The sequence below is a fragment of the Girardinichthys multiradiatus genome, chromosome 22, assembly GCF_021462225.1.
Source record: "Girardinichthys multiradiatus isolate DD_20200921_A chromosome 22, DD_fGirMul_XY1, whole genome shotgun sequence".
NCBI lineage: Eukaryota > Metazoa > Chordata > Actinopteri > Cyprinodontiformes > Goodeidae > Girardinichthys > Girardinichthys multiradiatus.
This window is the reverse complement of record NC_061814.1, coordinates 4,964,477-4,983,593: the sequence shown is the minus strand read 5'-3', so window position 1 is coordinate 4,983,593 and position 19,117 is coordinate 4,964,477. Positions and strand designations below refer to the sequence as shown.

At 40.5% G+C, this 19,117-nt stretch overlaps 1 protein-coding gene across 3 annotated transcripts in view; it reads right to left on the bottom strand.

The window, feature by feature from the left end:
• The window catches only part of shtn1 (shootin 1), a 90,998-nt gene that overhangs the window by 54,482 nt on the left and 17,399 nt on the right, over positions 1-19,117 (bottom strand). For all 3 annotated transcript variants that reach the window (XM_047350966.1, XM_047350964.1, XM_047350965.1), the window contains exon 3: positions 10,098-10,158. In XM_047350966.1, coding sequence (XP_047206922.1) covers positions 10,098-10,158 — 61 coding nt within the window. The remainder of the gene's footprint in view (positions 1-10,097; positions 10,159-19,117) is intronic.

Below are 19,117 nucleotides of genomic sequence, written 5' to 3'. Positions count from 1 at the left end.
AGGGTGAGTTTGTACCATCTTGGTGTGGGGTCAAGGGTTCTGTTGTGAGCTCAGTGCTCAACGGTGTCTGCCCTGTTGCACCTGTGGGCGGGGGCTGGGGATTGCCTTGCTGTCGTGGCGCACTGTGTAGTGGGCGAGGGATGCGGGGGGTGCTTGGAGCGGGCTTTGTGTGGAGCTTGCGCTGTGTGGGTGTTGCTTTGTCAGCTTTTCGGGGATTAAGCCCACCTGTGGGGGTGTACCCATGTGCTATGGGGAGGGGATTCATGACATTTGGGTTTGGGGGCATGTGTTTGATGTCTGTGTCCTGGTTGGGGGTGGTCCTGTCGGGAAATTCAGGTCAGGGTTCATTGGGGGTGGGGGCCTCATGGGGTTGGGATCGTAATTCATTGGAGGGTTATGACTATTTTATTCTGTGGCAGCTCTGGTTGGCAGGCTGGTTTGGACCATGTAGACCCCTCTTTTGTACATGCCCCCCCCCTCCAGATGAGGATGGGGGTCATTGGGGACTGGGGTCGGGGCGGTGGGTTGGGTTCCGGGATGTGGTCGCTCAGGTTCAGGCACAAGCCCCGGCTAGCCCGGACCAGGTTCAGGTGCTGGGGCGGTCTGCCTGTCTCCACCCCCAGAGGGAAGGGGACCACCTCCTGGGTCCGGGGGCTGGTTGTCCCTATGGGGTATCGGCACCTGGACCTGGGAGTATAGAGTATGTATGGGGAGTGTGAGTGATGGTACGACGTCCATTGTTGTTTGTTTGTCTTTACGTTGGATGCGTGGGTGTGAGTGTTTTTATGTGTACGCATGAGGGTGGGAATGTGTGATTGTGACTGTGTGTGCCTGTTTTTTGTGTCAGGTCGGGTCTTGGGCTGCTCCCTCTCTTGGATCAGTTTAGGACCCCCATCAAATGTGGGGCCTATTCCCTCCCCGACACACTCCCTGCCAGTGTTTGGTGTCTCTCTCCCAGTGGCTGCTTGCCGGGGTCTGGAGGCCTGAGCTCTGTCGGGCCTCTGCTTGGGGAGTGATATGTTCTGGGGTCTCGGGTCTCTGGGTCCATAGCTGGATCTGCTCTGGCGTATCCGCCCGGGCTCCTTGAAACCTTGTATACACAAGCGCGATCACACTCAAGACCCACCTGTGTTTAGATTCAGGTGTTAACAGATACACAAATGTTCTCTATTGAGCCACATTTACCACTAAATATATCTTGCATTGATAAGTACTGTGCTCTTTTCGGTAAAAAAGCTGTTAATATGAACATTTCTGCAGGTGTAGATGCAAGCAGGGTGTTATTGTGTATTCTCTTCATCCTTCTTTCTTTCTTCCATTCTTTTGTCCTTGTCTCCCCTTTTCCTTTTTGCCCACCCTTTCATTCTTTTGTGCTTTTTTTTTCCTTTTCATTTCTGTCCTTGTGTCCTTAACAACTGAAATAATCCCAAAGCAGTTTCTAATAAAGTTAAATAGATGTTTAAGACAAAAACGTATAGTAAAGATTTTCAATGTTGTAGTAGTTTACTTCAGTCCTTATGTAAACTGACATTAAAGCAGACTAAGATTTTCCCATTTACACATTCTTCAGAATTGCAAAAATATTTCTATTTGCTAAATGTCAAAATAATGGAAGGGGGGACTTTTTTCAGATTTCCTTATTGCTTTCTTAGATATGTTTTCCAAACATTTCCTTGGAGTTTGGAGAAATTTGCTTTTTTAAATTGTATCACATAGGTTAAACAATTTGGGTATCTTTACACAATGTTCTTACAATAGAAAAATCAGAATCAGCTTAATTGGCCAGGTTTGTGTGCACAAACAAGGGACTTGGTAAGGGTTTCCAGCACTCACAGTGTACCAACATTAACTATAAATATAGACACTTTAGAGGAAATAAAAATAAACATAAAGGAACAGTATGTTTATGCGCATTTATGTACAGCAAATTTTGTTTGGGCAGGTTGTGCAAATACGATTATTTTGTTTCACAGCAGAGTAGCTGAACACCCTGGCTGTGAGGTGTTCATTGTTTTCATCACTGAAAAAAAACTGACTCTGTGACAGTTGGGTTTTGCAAATAGTGCTCTGTAAGGCTGTCCTGAAGGTCAGTCTCTAAACAATTAGTGACCAGGTTGTGTGGGGTTGGCAAAAATGTTTGCTGCCTTTTTCCTGACCCTAGATACAAGTCCTGGATGGAAGGAAGGTCAGCCCTGATTATCCTCTCTGCAGATCTAATTTTATGGTACAGTCTAGACCTTTTTCGTTTTGTGACTAGCTTGCTGAAATTTTGTCCTATTTCTCCTGAAGGAACTGGAGATACTAAGTCAGGTTTATGAGTGTAGATCAAAAATTAAAACATGGAAAAACATCTTGGGAAAAGTTCAATAATTTTTATCACTCATTTTAAAAAGAGAAACAGATATTAATTACACATTGAGTGACATATTTAAAGCCTTTATTAATTTCCATGATGATGATGGCTTATAGCTAACAAATACCTTAAATTCAGTTTCTCAAAAAATGCTTAATATTACAAAGAACATAACACGTTGAATGGATTATAAAAGTGCAGTGGGAAAAGGTGCATGAGCCACAGGATACCGATGGATTTGTAATTCTCAGCGTCTCGGAGTGGATGCACCATTGTGCGCCTGCTCACTCCTGATTGCTGCTTGGCAGGACCCTGCTGTCAGGCCTCTGCTGAGGGGGTGGTGTGCCCCTGGGTCTCAGGTCTCTGGGTCCATGGCTGGATCTGCCTTGGCTTAGCTGGCTGGGTCTGAGGGCTCATCACTGCAGCTCTTTGGGGACATGTCTGTCTTAGCTCTGTCTTAGGTCCTACCGGGCAGGTCTGTGGCTCCTCATGCCCGCCATTGACTATTGTGATGGAGAAACTTAATATACACAAGCGTGTCCACTCATACATCCACAGGCGTTTAGTTTCAGGTGTTTAAAGATACACAGATATAAAGATATACTTTATATTGAGTTGTAGTTGCCAAAAAATACATCTTGCCGTGTACATTATGCCGTGACATTATGTTTGCATTTCTTGTTTGTCCCTGTGGTTTTCTCTTTCTTCAGAATCAGAATCAGAATCAGAAAAGCTTTATTGCCAAGTACGTTTTTGGACATACAAGGAATTTGTTTTGGCGTAGTCGGTGCAATACAGTACAAATTAAACAGTATAAACATATCTACAATATAATATAAATATATGTGCACAGTTTTAAGTGAGTGAGAGTAAATATAGAGCAGTATAAGATGCAAGAGCAATACAACAGTGCAGGTGATCATTGTGCAAGTAAAGCAGGTGTAGAAGCAGAACAGGGTCTTGTATTATTTTTATCCTTCTTTCTCTCCCCTATCACCTTCTCTGCCTTTTACCTTTTTGCCCCACCGCTCTCACTTTCTTTCATTCTTTCTTTCTTTGTTCTGTTTTCCTTTCGTTTCCATCTCTATGTCCATTGCATCTGAAATAATTCCAAAGCAATTTCTAATAAAGTTTTATAAATATAAAGCCGTAATGCTCCCCTTGTGAAAGTAAATCTGCTGGGTTTCTTCTTGGCACTCGGACAACAATTGTGAGTACTTCTCTGCAAGACAGTATGCCAAAAAGAATACTTTTTAACCGATGTGAATAATAAACTGAACTTGACCTCATTGTTTGATAACTACAATCCATTTGGAATGCATGTACTGTAACTGACTTGGCATCAGTGGGACTGGACTGAATTGACTTTTCATTTATAAATTGCCATGAGATGGCATTTCATATGAATTAGCACTTTACAAATAATCTGAATTTAATTTAATTCATAGGTCAGAGTTAGGCTTGATAAACAAAAGAAGCCAAACTAAAATAGGGATTGGTAGTCTAGTGGTAAGAGCAGGGCCCCTACTTTCTGAGAAGGCTACAAGTACCCAATTCAAATCACACAGACTTTCATTGTGAGACAAATTTGAGAAATGACAAATAACGGTTATTATTAAAAACTTCTCTGAACTTGGTCACATAATAGACTAAAGTAAAAATAGGCCAAAGAAGTTTTGGAAAACTATCATAAATATGCGTAACAGTTGATCCAGACCAGTCTAAATGAAAGTTTGGTCGGTAGGGGTGGTTTAAAGCCTTTGCAGAGTGCTGTAGTTGATGTACAAAGCTGAGCTGAACAGACAGTAGAAGCACTGAAATAATCACTACAATAAAATCTATTTAAAAAGTACACAGGATAATGTATTCCTTTGTGAGTTGTTGGAGTCATCCATTTTGGTCACACCTTTTGACAAGCATAGCTCAACAGACGTCGCAGCTCTGACGTCACCAAGATTGTAAAACCCACACGAGGGGGAAACTGTCTTTGCCATTCCCGCGTGTCTCACAGGACAGCGCAACGGAGGCGCGTATCTAGAGAGACAAAAGCTCGCAGGCAAAGTTTTGCTCCACAAGGCCATTCCCGGAAGAGCTTGAAAGTTGGAAATTTGTCTGATACAAAAAGATTAGCAGATTTATTCGCCAATCAAAGACCACGGCGACATCCAGCGCAGGTGGAAACCCACAGAGGTATATTTCCAAGGAGACTAAACGGTTCTTCATCTTTTCCCCTCCTGGACGGATGAGTAGTTACCTTTTTTTTTTAGTTGATCACGGACATGTGATCCCCCTCCCCTCATTTTTTGTCAGACCTGATCCATGCTCAACCAGTAGAGAGAAGAAATCAACGTCAAAGTAATTTCGTTCTTTTCATATTAAACCGGATAAGTGCATTTAGAAGTCTGGGCAGGATGAGGCATAGTGAAGGTGATTTAGAATCACCAGTAGTTAATCTAAGGTATTAACTTGTTTCATGCAACACTGATTGAAGTGTTTTATGCTGAGTGTTTTGATTTGCTGCACAAGCGCTGCTGAATCGTGCATGTTCGTGTTTTGTCCAGCTGATCCCAAATCAGCCAGGAGTTAGAAGTTGGACTTTTAAAAGTTTTTCATTCAAAGCAACTGCGTTCTGTACCTCGTGGTCTGACCACTCTTTGCTCCAGTTTTATTGCTGGTAATTTTCCACTGAGTTCCCGCCTCAGAGTGTATGACTCTTTGTTCGAGATTTTGTGCGATCAGCTGATAGTGGCTAAGAGCACCAAGCACACCGTTTTATCAGCTGACCACTGGAATCGAGACATCAACACCCCAGGAGGGCTTCTCTTTCCAAGTTCACCCAAATTACACATTTTGTCCATAAAACTGTTGATTTAATCTTCATAGACACTAAATACGCATATATTTTTCTTTTATTATTATTGTTAGGTAGTCATTTTTATCCCCTTTGTGTAGAATAGTGCTTGTTAGTTAGATGAAGGTTTTTGGACCACAATAATGGTATATCAAAATTATTTGGCTTCAATAAATCTTCACATATATAATTAAGAGAAGCGTTTGAGTTTATTTCGTGCAAGAGTGATTTATCTGTCAAAACAAGGTCAAAGATACTCCACCTTTGGTGAAGTGGTTCAATGAACAGTGACAGTTTGTGGTTTTGGTTAATAATTTGTAATTATTAAAGAGCTTTGAGCCCATAATCACAACACCAGAGGACATCTCTGATTTCTATTCGTAAGTAATGATTTTTGGTTAAGAAATAAAAAAAATTTAAATTATGATTTTAAATTATAATTCTTGATAAATATGAATTAATCAATAATCATAATTCTTACATAGTGCTGGGGAAGTGTAGGAGCTACAGGTGGAGTTGTACGGATTTCCTTGGTCCACTACCTTTCCCCTTACATAAATCTGGGAGTTTTTTAGATCATTCTTTTAAATTAGACAAGTAAGAAAATCAGTGGTCAAGACCAGTTTTTATCAGTTATATCAAATCACTGTCAAACTTGACTTCTATTAAAAGACCTTGACGGTTTGTACTCATGTCTTCATCTCTTGTGTCTTGGAATTCTTTAATTCTTGGTTGTTATTGAACAGTCATCACTTTATTGGTCCCAGTTGGTCTAAAATGCTGCAGCATGTTCGTTAACGGATATCAGAAGGCATGATCATATCATATCATAGAAGTGAATTGTAACAACTAGCCCCAATAAAAATATATAAAGCTCTATAACAAAAATTGGGGATAATTAAATGAATATAGATTTTTAGATGGTAACATTAATTAATACAGCTTGCTGAAAGAAACACTAGTAATAATAATGATAATATATTTTGGGTACATATTTTTTTTATAAAACTTGTAGTAGGTATAATTTTTATATATCAAGAGATGTAAAAAAAAATACTTGTTGGTAAACAGTTGAAAACTGAAATGTATTTGAATTTCAAGGACCCCTTTTGCCACAGGAGTAGCATTGGTGTGATCTCTGCTATCTACATGAATCTGTTTCCAAGCTCTGTATATACACTTTAAATGTTTTGCCCTACCATTTGTTTTGCAAACCAATTTTCCTTACAAGCTGAATGCTTTGCTGTGACCACTTTTGTGAAGACAGAATTTAAAATAGGGCACCACATGTCAAAAGATAGAGCAAATAGTTTGTCGTTGTAATGGTGACAGTTGTGTGGATTTTCATTTGAATAAATCTGGCATGTGACTGTGTATTCAATGATTCTCCAGCCCAAACACATATTGTGTTTGACTTACACATTAATAGCGGCTGCCTCACTGTGCCAAGCAGCTGCATATTAGAGCCTATTACGTGATTTCATAGCTCTTAGAAAATTGCTCCTATTCACAACGAATCGGCTGGGGTGGGGCAGCAGGGTTGGTAGGGGGAGGAGGTATTGGAAGGACAAGAGAAAAAGCCACACACAATCATGCCTTTTCAACCAGAGATGGCAAGGTTGATGACAACATGACCATTGTGTTATAATGATAACACCACAAAGGCATCTGCCCCGCTCATCAAGGCTTTACAGAGGCTGCAGATACAATTTAATTCACTGCTCTGTTGGCGGCGCTGATACCATTATGCAGCACGTTGGCACGGGGGTAATCACTGTCTTTCTTGAGAGTAAAATTAAAAAAGACAAGCATAAAAAATAGAAAGAAGAAGATGGAGTGATGATGATGGGGAAGCCAAACTTACAATTAAGACTTCCAATTCTGAGGTGTCAGAGCCCCCTGTAGACTTGTGCTCACACACTTGCAACACACAAGTACTGTTTATTTATCATGGCCACTAGTAATTATAATTAACATATCATTCAGTTGTAATTGTATTTCCATTGGTTGCCTGGTCTGGCCACAACATCATTGAGATAGACAGATAGGACAGCTGAATAGGTTGAGAATGAAAACTGGATGCTAAGTGCTTCTGTGTTGACTAGCGCGGACAGCATCGCTCTAACATGGATATCACCCAGCACTGGTGTTCATCAATTTCTTAATTAGGTGTCACTATGGGAAAGGAATGGCCAACATCATTGGCACTAATGCTTAATTTCTTCCTCGCTAAACTATAATGTTTAATTAGTTTAATGCCAGGGCACTCAGTATAGGCATTTTTATGGGAGTGCAGCTTTAAAAATTAAAACAATTTGTTATGAATAACTGTCAGTGTATACATATTATGTACAGAGTTCATGAGTTCAGAGTTCATTCTCTCTGTTAACATGGTAGTTTCATGTTAACATAGAGAAACAGAATATAAATCTAAGAAATAACCATAGATAAAAAGATTTATTTGCATTTCCCTTAGTGAAATAATTATTTGATTCCTGTACAAACATGAGATTTTGGTGAGGAAACCTTTGTTTCCAAGCACAGCAGTAAGATGTTAGTTGTAGTTGGTCTCCATAAACTTCAGGACATATTTTTGGTCCACTCCTTTTTAGAGAAACTACCTAAATCTTTTTGTTGTTTTAACGGTTGCCTGGGAAATCTAAGCTTCCGCTCCACCCTTTAGTTTCTGTAAAACTGAGGGATAGAAACTCACTAGGCTGTATTTCTTCTTTAGCCTCTTTTGTTTCCTTGGTGATATGTTGGGTCAACACCTTGCGGAAGACACAATCACAGCCCATTCACAGTGTTCAGAGGGAAGAGCTTCACATCCAACTTTACGGTACTATACGGCACAAGGCCATACCCACTGGCCCTTTTATGCAGTGACGTAGTCTTGTTTCTTTGGCATAAAAATAGACTATCAGCATAATGATTGGACCTCCATTCTTGACTGAGGGGATGTTTTTCTTCAGGCCATACAAATAATTTCCTTATCGTCTAAGCAGAGAAAGTTGAGATGATGCCAATGAGCTTTATTTTGGTCTCATTTGCCCACAGCATTTTATCTTATTCTCTGAATCTTTTTGATGTTCACTGACAAATTTTAAATGTCTAAGAGCATTTTCACACTTATAGTTTGTTTACTTTGGTCCAAATCAGGTGTTGTGTTTGTTAATGTTTTTTGTTTTTTTTTTCCACAAAGAGAAAAACTCTGAGTGAACCAAAACGTGTTACTTCAAACTATTCAAGAACATTCAGTCTCTTTGTCACAGGAGTCTGGGGTAGAAAAACCAAATGCAGATGCACTGCCACTGTTTGTAGTTTCATATGTTCCAGTACATCTATGTTCACCAGTTCAGTCAGCGAGAAAGTGAAGTTGTCAGATGTTACCATGGCAGGAAGGAAGGTAAAGTAAATCATTTCTTTCTTTCTGTCGAAGAACAGTGACACTGTGATGACGTTGCTTGTGTGTATTTTACGAAGCCAGTTTTTTCGTTTCTATAAAATTCTACACTTTTCATCAATATTCGTTTAGCTGCTATGACAGATGTTTGCTTTCATAGATTAATTTCCTGTTTCAAGTGTTATTTTCAGTATGCTTAATTAATCAATTAATCAATAGGTTGCCACATACTGGTAGAAAATTGAATATTCCACAGCACACAGGCCATGAGGTCAGCACATGATTAATATAGTTAATTAATTGAGGAAGCAATGAACCATGAATTCTAAAATGATAGAGAAGAAAGTGACTCTATTTGAAAATCAAACATACTTTATACGTCCCAGCCTTCACTTGTAAGTGGATCAACAGCTTTCGGACGGACCGGCAGCAGCAGGTGAGACTGGGGAGCATCTTCTGCCGCAGCAGATCAATAAGTACTAGTGCCCCCCAGGGTTGTGTTCTATCCCCACTCCTCTTCTCCCTGTACACAAATGACTGCACCTCAGCAGACTCGTCCGTGAAACTGCTGAAGTTTGCAGATGACACCACTGTCATTGGTCTGATCCAGGACGGTGATGAGTCTGCATACAGATAGGAGGTGGATCTGCTGGTATACTGGTGTTGTCAGAACTACCTGGAACTCAACCCACTCAAGACTGTGGAAATGGCGGTGGACTTTTGGAGAACACCACCCCCATACACCCCCCTCACCATCTTCAACAACACCGTGCCAGCTGTGGACCACTTCAGGTACCTAGGAACCACCATCTCTGACCTGAGATGGTCTTCACACATAGGCAATATTCGGAAGAAGGCCCAGCAGAGACTGTTCAATTCAAGAAGTACAACATTCCACAGGAGCTGCTGGTCATCTTCTCCACTGCCATCATTCAGTCTGTCCTGTCTTCATCCATCTCAGTGTGGTTTGGTTCATATTGTGTGCCAATATTCATGTGCATATTGAAACCAAGGTTTGAGGTCAGCTGTGGAGCAATCATTGGATGTTTTTCATTAGTCCATGTGAATTTAGCATAAGATGATGGAGGAGGAAGAAGATGAGAAAAGACGTAAGACAATGTTCACATTGCCTCCTTAATTCCTTCAGTGTTTAGGTCAAACAAAACTACCAATAAGATATATTGCACTGCAGATCCAACAGAACAACGCCTAGACAAGGCAAAAAAGACATTTTAGAGAAAATGGGGGAAAATGTAAACTACAAAACTGTGGAGCTACAAAACTCCACAGCAATGCTTCCTTTTTTCTAAAGATAAATTATTAAAAAGAATGTTGTGCTTCTCACAACACTTTGTAAATCCCTCAAAATAGATCATAGTAACCACAAAAAGTAAGCTATGTAAATTGGAAAATGCCAAAAGAAGTTCATATGCAGTAGACCTAGACCTGCCTCATAGTAAACATACTGATCAATGGGAAAGAAAACTTACCCAGCTGGAACTCAGTGAGTTTCTCCATTGCCTCGTCTCTCTCTTGTTCCAGCTTCTTCCACTTTTGGAAGAAACAAAGACAGACCACATTTCAAAACAATGTTAAGTTTTAATCAACTGCTCATTTGTCTTATTATTTGTCTAATATTAATACTCTTTGCCTTTTTTTTAAGTGGCTATAGATGATCTTTGGTGTGAAATTGCACAAAGTAAATTACACTGAGTGAATAAAAGAAATAATCTTATAGAACTTTACATTCAACATAATGGACAAAAATTTGAAGTTATCAGTAAAACAGCATTAAAACGAGATGAAAAGGCCAACCATATCACAGTGCTCTTCTTGGCTCATGTGTTTTAATATTGCTGAAATCACTACTAAAATAAAAAAATTTAAAAATTTATACACATTTTCGATCTTTAAATACATGCTTGTATTTCTTTAGAAGACTTCCCTAACCAAACCCACTTTTTTCTTTTATTACGTAAGTACTGGGTTTTACATATTTTTTATGTAGCTACCTTTTTGGGGCTGTACTTATTTTTCAGCATTTTATATTTTGTCTTATTTGTTTTATAAACAATACTACATGTAATATATGGTGTGTGATTTTGTACACTTACACCAATGTCTAAGAGATACAGACATTTTTGTCAGAGTCAGATTACATATGAATATACTTTACGGAAGCTTTAAGACTGTTCAAAAGGGAAATGGCGGGCTTTAGAGTATCACAACTGCTGCGGAGCCAAGACATGTGTGTGTCTCTACCAACCTTTTGCATAACACCTGACCTTTCATGCCTGTTAATATGTTTTCCTGCTGTCAAAATAAGGTCGAAGTTCCCCCACCTTCGGTGCAGCGGTTGAATAAACAGTGACATTTAGTGGTTTTGGTTAATAATTTATCAATTATTAATGATGAATAGCTATTTGTAATTTTTAATGAGCATTGAGCCCATAATCACAACACCAGATGACATCTCTGATTTCTATTTGTAAGTAATGATTTTTGGTTAAGAAATTAAATTTTTTCAAATTATGATTTTAAATGATAGTTCTTAATAAATATTAATTAATCAATAATCATAATTCTTACATATTTGGCGTTCCCTAAGCCTTGAAATGACAGATACCACTATTGCACGAAGTAACACAATTGTGATAACCTGGAAGCTTTTGACCTCTGTTGTGAGATTTGGTGAAATTTTGCAGGAGCTTGTAAACTAGAGGATGTATCTTGACTAAAATTAGCTCAATTCTACTGCAGAGAATTAATAATATACTCCTAATAGTAATAATAATCTTTCTAAGGGGCTTTTGTGGACTCAAGGTGTACGTTTTGTGTAGTTTATGGTGAAATTCAACGTAAATTGCCAGCTTGTCAATGCACGCCCTGCTGGCTTAGAGCTGTAGTGCAGTCAGCTTGTTGCCATAGCAACAAAAAATTCCTGGCACATTAGGAGGCATCTGCCTCTGGTGCCCATTGGTGTAACTACAGCTGTAACTAACACTCTCCCAGTCAGGGAGGAAGCAACACCACTGTCTGGTAGCCATTGAGTGAATTGCAGTTGCAACAGAATTTTCTCCGCTGCAGACAGACGTTAGTGCCATCTTTTGGTCACTAGTGACAATTATAGTTGCTGCCATAGAATTTAACTAATTTCATTAGTTTTATTAACACAGGCAGATAATCCCATCACCGATGATTAAAGGACATAGCTTGAGCTAAAATCAAGCTATTGATCATTCATTGCCACTTCTGCTCTGAAATGTATGCATTTTTGCTGGGTTTTTCTTGTGTGTGAAGCATATTTTAACCAGACTCGTACAACTAACTTTAGTTGTCTAACTTGGTAGGCCCTGCAAGAAAGTAAATAACCCATAGTATGCATCACTAACATTCATTTGAAGCTAAGAATAGTGCTTCAATGTTTTAGATTTGTTTATCGCACTTTTAAAATTTTATTTAAAATTTTGTTTTGTTTATTTCAATTTGTTTTGTGTTTGCTTGATTATTTACATTAAAGCATAGACTTGGGTAAGCCACAGTTTGAACAGTCAAACCTGTGTGCCCATTTTAAGCACAACCCATACATCTGCAAGATATACGTATATATATATATGAAACATACAGCTAGCTGAGTGCTTAGTCTATTTGTGTTGCTGCTAATTGATTTTAGCAATCATTCAAAACTAAACAGCTTAGTCAAGTCAAGTCAAGTTTATTTATATAGCGCTTTTCAGCAACAAGCCACTCAAAGTGCTGTACATGGGGAAAAACATTACAATGATACAGAAAATCAAATACAGAAAAACAAATCAAATGACACTAATAATCCTTAGGAGTAATAATAATTAATAATCCTTCCGGATTTACTGGTAGAAATTGGTTCCAAGCCACTCTTAATAATAAAACATCTTATGCTAAAAGAAGATGATAATATTGATAGTCTCATCATTCCACTGAATTCTACTTAGGGAAGCTGAGTCACTGGTACAAAACAGCTTTAATCCACATTTTCAGGTGATAATAATATGTTGCTTTTATTGGTACTGAAATTGAACTAAGTAATAACAATCCATTGTAGTCTAACTAAGAAAGCTGGGTCTTTGGTGTAAGAGCAGCTATAGTCCAAATTATTATTACTAATAATGTTACTAATAAGGTTTTCGCTGGTAATCCTTCTGATAAAACTAAAAATCTAAGAAAATGTAATGAAATCCCGCAATTAGGTGCAGGTCTAAGCAACACACAAGAAGAAAGGAATTTGCAAGAGTGCAGTGAAATCCTGGAGGTGTTAATATATAACTGTGAGTGTGTGTGCAAGAATTTGACTGTCAACACACATAGAGCGCCAATGTCCTTGAGGAGAGAGATGGAAGTTTTCTCAATCGGCCGCAAAGTCTTATCTGGGTCACAGCTGTTCGGGGGTGCTGGGAAAGAGCGCCATGTTTACATGTTTGATATTTTGTCAATAGCCACTTAGCAGAAGTTGCCAAGGCCACGTTGGTGCACCAGATTTAGGAAAACAATAAATGTTGTGGTTCAAGCAGGATTTCCAACCACTTTAAGAGTTTTTACTGTTATCTCTCAATGCAAATCCAAATATAAAAATTTCTGGGACTTTCCCACGATTCTCAAGCGAACAACCTTCTCCTTGATTAAATCCTTTCACCTCTGAGTCCAAAAGCCACTTCCAAGCTACGATTCTGTTCAACAACCGTATTCAGCTTGCAGCTTAGCTCTCTTAACAATTCAGTCTGAGCATTGATCGCTCTGCAGATTCCATCCACCATCCCAGGCAGCTTTGGGATGCTTTGAACAGCTGCCCACGTTTTTCTACTCGCTCGATAAGTCAGGTAACTGCCAGCTACAAAAAGCAGAAATCCTGTTATCAAAAATCCAAATATATAAACGTCTTCTGTATTCTCAACCAACATTGTAGTCAAGCACACAATCTTCCACTGCCAGGAATCCATTGTGTATCCAGAGAAGAATGTACTGGCTGGTTAAGAAGGGTTCTTCTCCTTTACCCTGTCTTCCTGTGGAAAAAATCTGATCAATTGCGTTGAGAGACCAGCTGACCAAAGCCATAATTTGCACGTTTGAAAGATATGTAAGGTGAGGCTCTGAGAAAAACACAGACAAAAGCAGATGCAGAAGCAGGCAAGAGGGAGGGAGAGAAAACGGGTGCGTCGTCCACCGACAGCAGAGCCAGAAAAAAATAAAAAGTCTCTTTGTGTTACTGCTAATTGTTACTACTGGTAATTTTAACGGTCATTCATAGCTGAAAAGCTTTGTTTGTTTTGCATTGTCATTGTATTGTCATTGTACATTTTGGCTGATATGGATAAAATTTCCCGGGCTCCTGCTGGAGCTGAGTCAGGTGGACTGCACAGGAATGCAGGCACAGGAAGCAATTGGAGCTTTGATTTTATTGTCATCAGAGGAGCGTAAAGCTCTGATGATTATAGCATTGAACAATGTGAAGCAAGGATTTAGGAGTTGCTCCAGGTCATTAAGAACCCACCAAAAGACAGAGAAGTGACCGATGTGTTAGGACAGCTCACTCTTTTATATCAGTGAAGGGTCAGGTTGGAAGTTGACCAGCGTTTTAAACTGCAGTTTATGCTTTATGATACGTTACAGACAATAGATGCCACTAGGTGTGAACTGTTTAGAAGTGGAAGAGAAGTTGGAAGCAGTTGAATTGAGGGCCAGAAGGTTGGAGGTAGCTGAGAGTAGCCAGCATAGGGTGATAATATTCTTTGGTAACTTAGTCACCCTTAAGCGAATACGAAGGTTTACAAGTCTCAATACATAAGCTATGTAAACTCACAGACAGTTGAAATACTATGTATTTTATTTTTTAATTAGTGGTACAGGGAAAAGATGGTGATAGAAGGTGATGGCTACAAGTTTAATAAATATACGTGATAAAACAGGATAAAAGCACTCATTGAAAGATTGACAAGGATAAAAGGGGTTATAATAAATTTACGGTAATTAGGTAATCATTCATTTATGGTAAATAATAGGTAAAAAGGTTAAAAGCAGCATATTGTTTGTGTTACTAAAGGTATTTACGTTCTATATATTTTTTAGATCTTCTGATGTGTTCACATGCAAGGCTCTGTCAACAAAGGATTGTGAACCATCCGTTTGAGAGACCATCTTTTCAACCGGGACTACAGGTCGTAAAAACGGAAATGAGTCAGCCAAGGGAACGACGTCGTAAAAGAAAGAGATACTGTTCCAGTTCGTAAGGAGACTGGAGGGGAAAGCCAGCAGTTTGAGTTTAGCCAGGAGTGTTGGAACAAAGATAAGAACAATGAGCGCTCTGATGGCCGACTGAGCCGCATGAATCAAAGCTGGCTTGCCTCATGATAAAATTTAGGTGGCGTGAATAGACCAATCTAGGCATGGTCCTGAATGAGCAAGGGTGGATGCAGTTTTGGCAGAGAAGGATTGCCATATTGATAGAAATCAAGAATGTAGGTCGACGATGAGGGACGAAAAGGTATCAAGCTTATTCTATGCTTGGGCTGACTGAGCAGAAGACGTTTCTGAAATGGTTAAAGGCGGCCACAAGCTCGCCAAAAGGGAGATTCTTAGAAAGGCGGGGGTCCGATGATTTAAACACAGCAGTAAAGCCATCAGGGGAAGTGACACTGTGGTCAACTTCGGGAGACTGTAAAATATGAGAAACCAGATTTATGAGCTGCCCTTGCAGGATTTTGGAGCGGAGCCTGAGTAAGATGTAGAATGCATGGGAGGATAATCTACCTGAATGTACAAGAGGAGTGGGAAACACAGCGTGCTTGATGGGCATATGAATGAGGAAACAGTAGAGAAGAGAGAATGAAGTGATACATCTCACCCTTAGAGGCGAGCAAGGACAAGCGTTGCAATGGTGAATGTCAGTGGGAGGGGCAGTGGAGCGGGTTGAGCGTCGGCAGAGTGGAGAAGTGGAAGTGCTGACGTAGCTGAATTGGAGGTGAACACCCGTAGAAGCTGAGTAAGAGATGATATGGAGTCCTGGAGAAACAAGATTAATGAAGCAGGGAAGATTGTAGGATGGCCGGAGTAGAAGAAGACGTGCAGGAGGAAGATTGGAGGAGAAACCGTTGCAGAAGCCGGGCCAGGTGACGTGGCGGCGGGAGCCACATTGGAGAAAGGGCGACCTCGGCGATGCTTAGCAGGAGGATTGGAGGAGTTCTTAAAGCGCTTTCCACTTGCCCAGAGTTGAGACGTGGGAAAAGGGACCATCAAGGCGGGAGGCCAGTTGAACACTCATAGGAGCGGAAGAGGAGTGGAGGAGAGCGAGGATCCATCCCGAAACAGTGCGAGGACCCAGCTAAGTTGCCAGAGTCGTAGTCAGACATGACGCAGCTGATCATCACAGCTCAGCTTGAAGAGCGAGGAAGTCCGTGAGTGAAGATCTTTAAAGTAGAGCCTTGGACGGTGATTGGCTGAAGAGGAAATGTGGACTTGATGCTGATTGGCTGCAGCGGGGACGCATGGTGAAGTCATTGGATGGCACAGAGGAGGGGATGAGTCTTTCGTCAAAACTCCATTTCAATTCAACACACCTATTAACCGTGCCAGGCAAATAATATTCGTCTTGCCTTTTTAATATCGGTCCTTAAAATAAAATAATAAAATTATCAAATGGCCTCTTTTTTGTCTTTAGAAAAAAAAGTTTTGGCAAAAAAAAAAAAAAAAAAATTGGTTTACATAGAGCTTACATAGGCCGGTGTAGAAGAAAACGTCAAAGCCTGTGGTGCGGGAGGAAGATTGGAGGAGAAACCGCTGCAGAAGCCGGGCTGGGTGACGGGGCGGCGGGAGCCAGGGTGGAGAAAAAAATTGGTTTATGTAGAGCTCTATGCATGTGTGTGGTGCATATGAAAAAAATTAAGGTGAACGGTGTTGTTAATGCCGGCTGCACTCCTTCACAGATGCAGGAAACGCTCAGCAGTCTCTGTCCTCCTCCACATGGACAGGTAAACCTCAGCAGTCTTCTCATCTGGTTTGTCAACAATAACACTCACCTACCAGGAAAACATATTAGCAGGCATGAAAGGTCAGGTGCCGTGCAGAATGTGATCGGAGACACACACACGCCTTGGCTCCATAGCAGTTCTGATACTCTGAAGCCTGCGGTTTCCCTTAGGAACAGCTAAAAACTCTATTCTGATACAAAATTTAATAACCTCCATCACAGAAATAAAATCACATAAAAATAATGACCAATATTCTGTCAGCATAAGATACATTTCATCCAAAACGACACATCTTTGACATTGAAAGAAATAAAAATTCACTTAACACGTGACTAAGAAGCATTTATTTTGACAAACAATGCCCACTGTAAAAACATACATTTTGTCTCTAAAACATTGCCAAATTACAGTCAACCTGGTATATACAATCATAAGAGCTTTGAAGCTCTTCCGGGAATGGCCTTGTGGAGCAAAAGTTCACCTGCAAGCTTTTGTCTCTCTAGAGATGCACCTCCGTTGCGTTGTCCTGTGAGACACGTTGGAAATGGCAACGGAAATTTATTTTCCGCGGGTTTTATAATCCCGGGTGACGTCAGAGCTGCAACATCTGTTGAGCGGCGTGTTGACCTGTGCAGCCTAGTTTGTCCGACCAAAATGGATGACTCCAACAGTTCTAAAGCTTAGATTCTATCATGCCAAATGTTTCATGGGCATCTAAACCTCCACGTGTAAGTTTAAAAACTTTACAAAAGGCTCAAACTTTAAGAGGATTGGAATTTTGTATAAATATTAGCTGGCAGGTTGATTACAATTCATCCCAAAAATGGATTTGAAAAATCTATGGATAGAAACCAAATAAAAACGCCATGTAAGGAAATCTGTATCTCAGATATTCAATTTTTTAGCCCTTTAATTAACCAGCATAGCTCTTTAAAAAACATCGATATCTATACATCTCTGAAAGCCTGGTAGGAATATTTGAAATAGGTCTTCAATTTTCCCATGCAAATGAACAACCTAGACATCTTCCAAAATAAAAGAGCTCTTAACTTTCAGCATGGAACAATAAAGGAATAAATTATTTTGGAGGACATATTTGATGAAAAAGATTGCATAACCTTTAATGTTTTAGACGAATCATATTGCATTCATAAAATTAATTCTTTGAATATCACCAACTAAAGTCTATAATCCAGTCCAAATTGAAGATTCGCCCTGAGGTGATGCTTTATGTCTGGTTGTCTGGGACTGCTGCGGCCTTCTGGAGCCAGGTCTACCTGCCCTTTGTTGCTCTTAGGTGCTGTGGATTGCAGGCCTTCTACCATTTTCACCACACTTACAAATGTACCATTCCAGGTGACAAACTCACACAAAACCACTTAATACAAAAAACACTTATTTCTACACACACACACATACACACCCACGCATGAACACACGATTACTCAAAACGATTGAAGGTTATGCAACCACAGATTACAATAACATCAATGTGGCCTGCATACTTTGATGCTGAATTTATCAGGAATTAATAGTTAGTCACGCAATTAGGATACTGTGTAGAGATATCTTTTTTGTAGAGTAAAATTTTACTGGCACATGTAGGTAATAATCTGCTCCATATGGTATACCTGAAACGCAGCGACAGGACATGTTTAGAGCTTGGTCCGCATTGCCGGCAGTAAGTCGGACTAGTTTCCGGTGAGGGTTGGACCCCGCCAAAGTTGCCCTTTGTCACTGCTTCTGTTCATAGCTTTTATGGCAGAATTTCTAGGTGCAGACAAGGTGTTGAGGGGATCCGTTTTGATGGCCTTAGGATTGCATCTCTGCTTTTTGTAGATGATGTGGTCCCAATGACTTCATCAGCTCGTGATCTACAGCTCTCACTGTAGCAGTTCGCAGCCAAGTATGAAGCGGCCGGGATGAGAATCAGTGCCTCCAATTCCGAGGCCATGGTCTTGAGCCGGAAAAGGGTAGAGTGCCTTCTCCAGGTTGGGGGGGAGGTCCGGCCTCAAGTGGAGGAGTTCAAGTATCTTGGGGTCTTGTTTACAAATGAGGGAAAACTGGACCAGGAGATCGACAGACGGATTGGTGCTGCATCAGCAGTGTTGCGGGCACTGTACGGGTCTGTCGTGGTCAAGAGAGAGCTGAGTCAAAAAGCAAAGCTCTCGATTTACTGATTGATCTACATTCCTACCCTCATCTATGGTCATGAGCTTTGGGTTGTGACCGAAAGAATAAGATCATGGATACAAGCGGCCGAAATTAGTTTCCTCCGCAGGGTGTGTGGGCTCTCCCTTAGAGATAGGCTGAGAAGCTCGGTCATCCGGGAGGGACTCAGAGTAGAGCTGCTGCTTCCCCACGTCGAGAGGAGCCATTTGAGGTGGCTCGGTCAGGATGCCTCCTGGACGTTCCAGGCATGTCCCACCGGGAGGAGGCCCAGAGGAAGACCCGGGACACGCTGGAGGGACTATGTTTCTCGGCTGGCCTGTGAATGCCTTGGGATTCCCCCG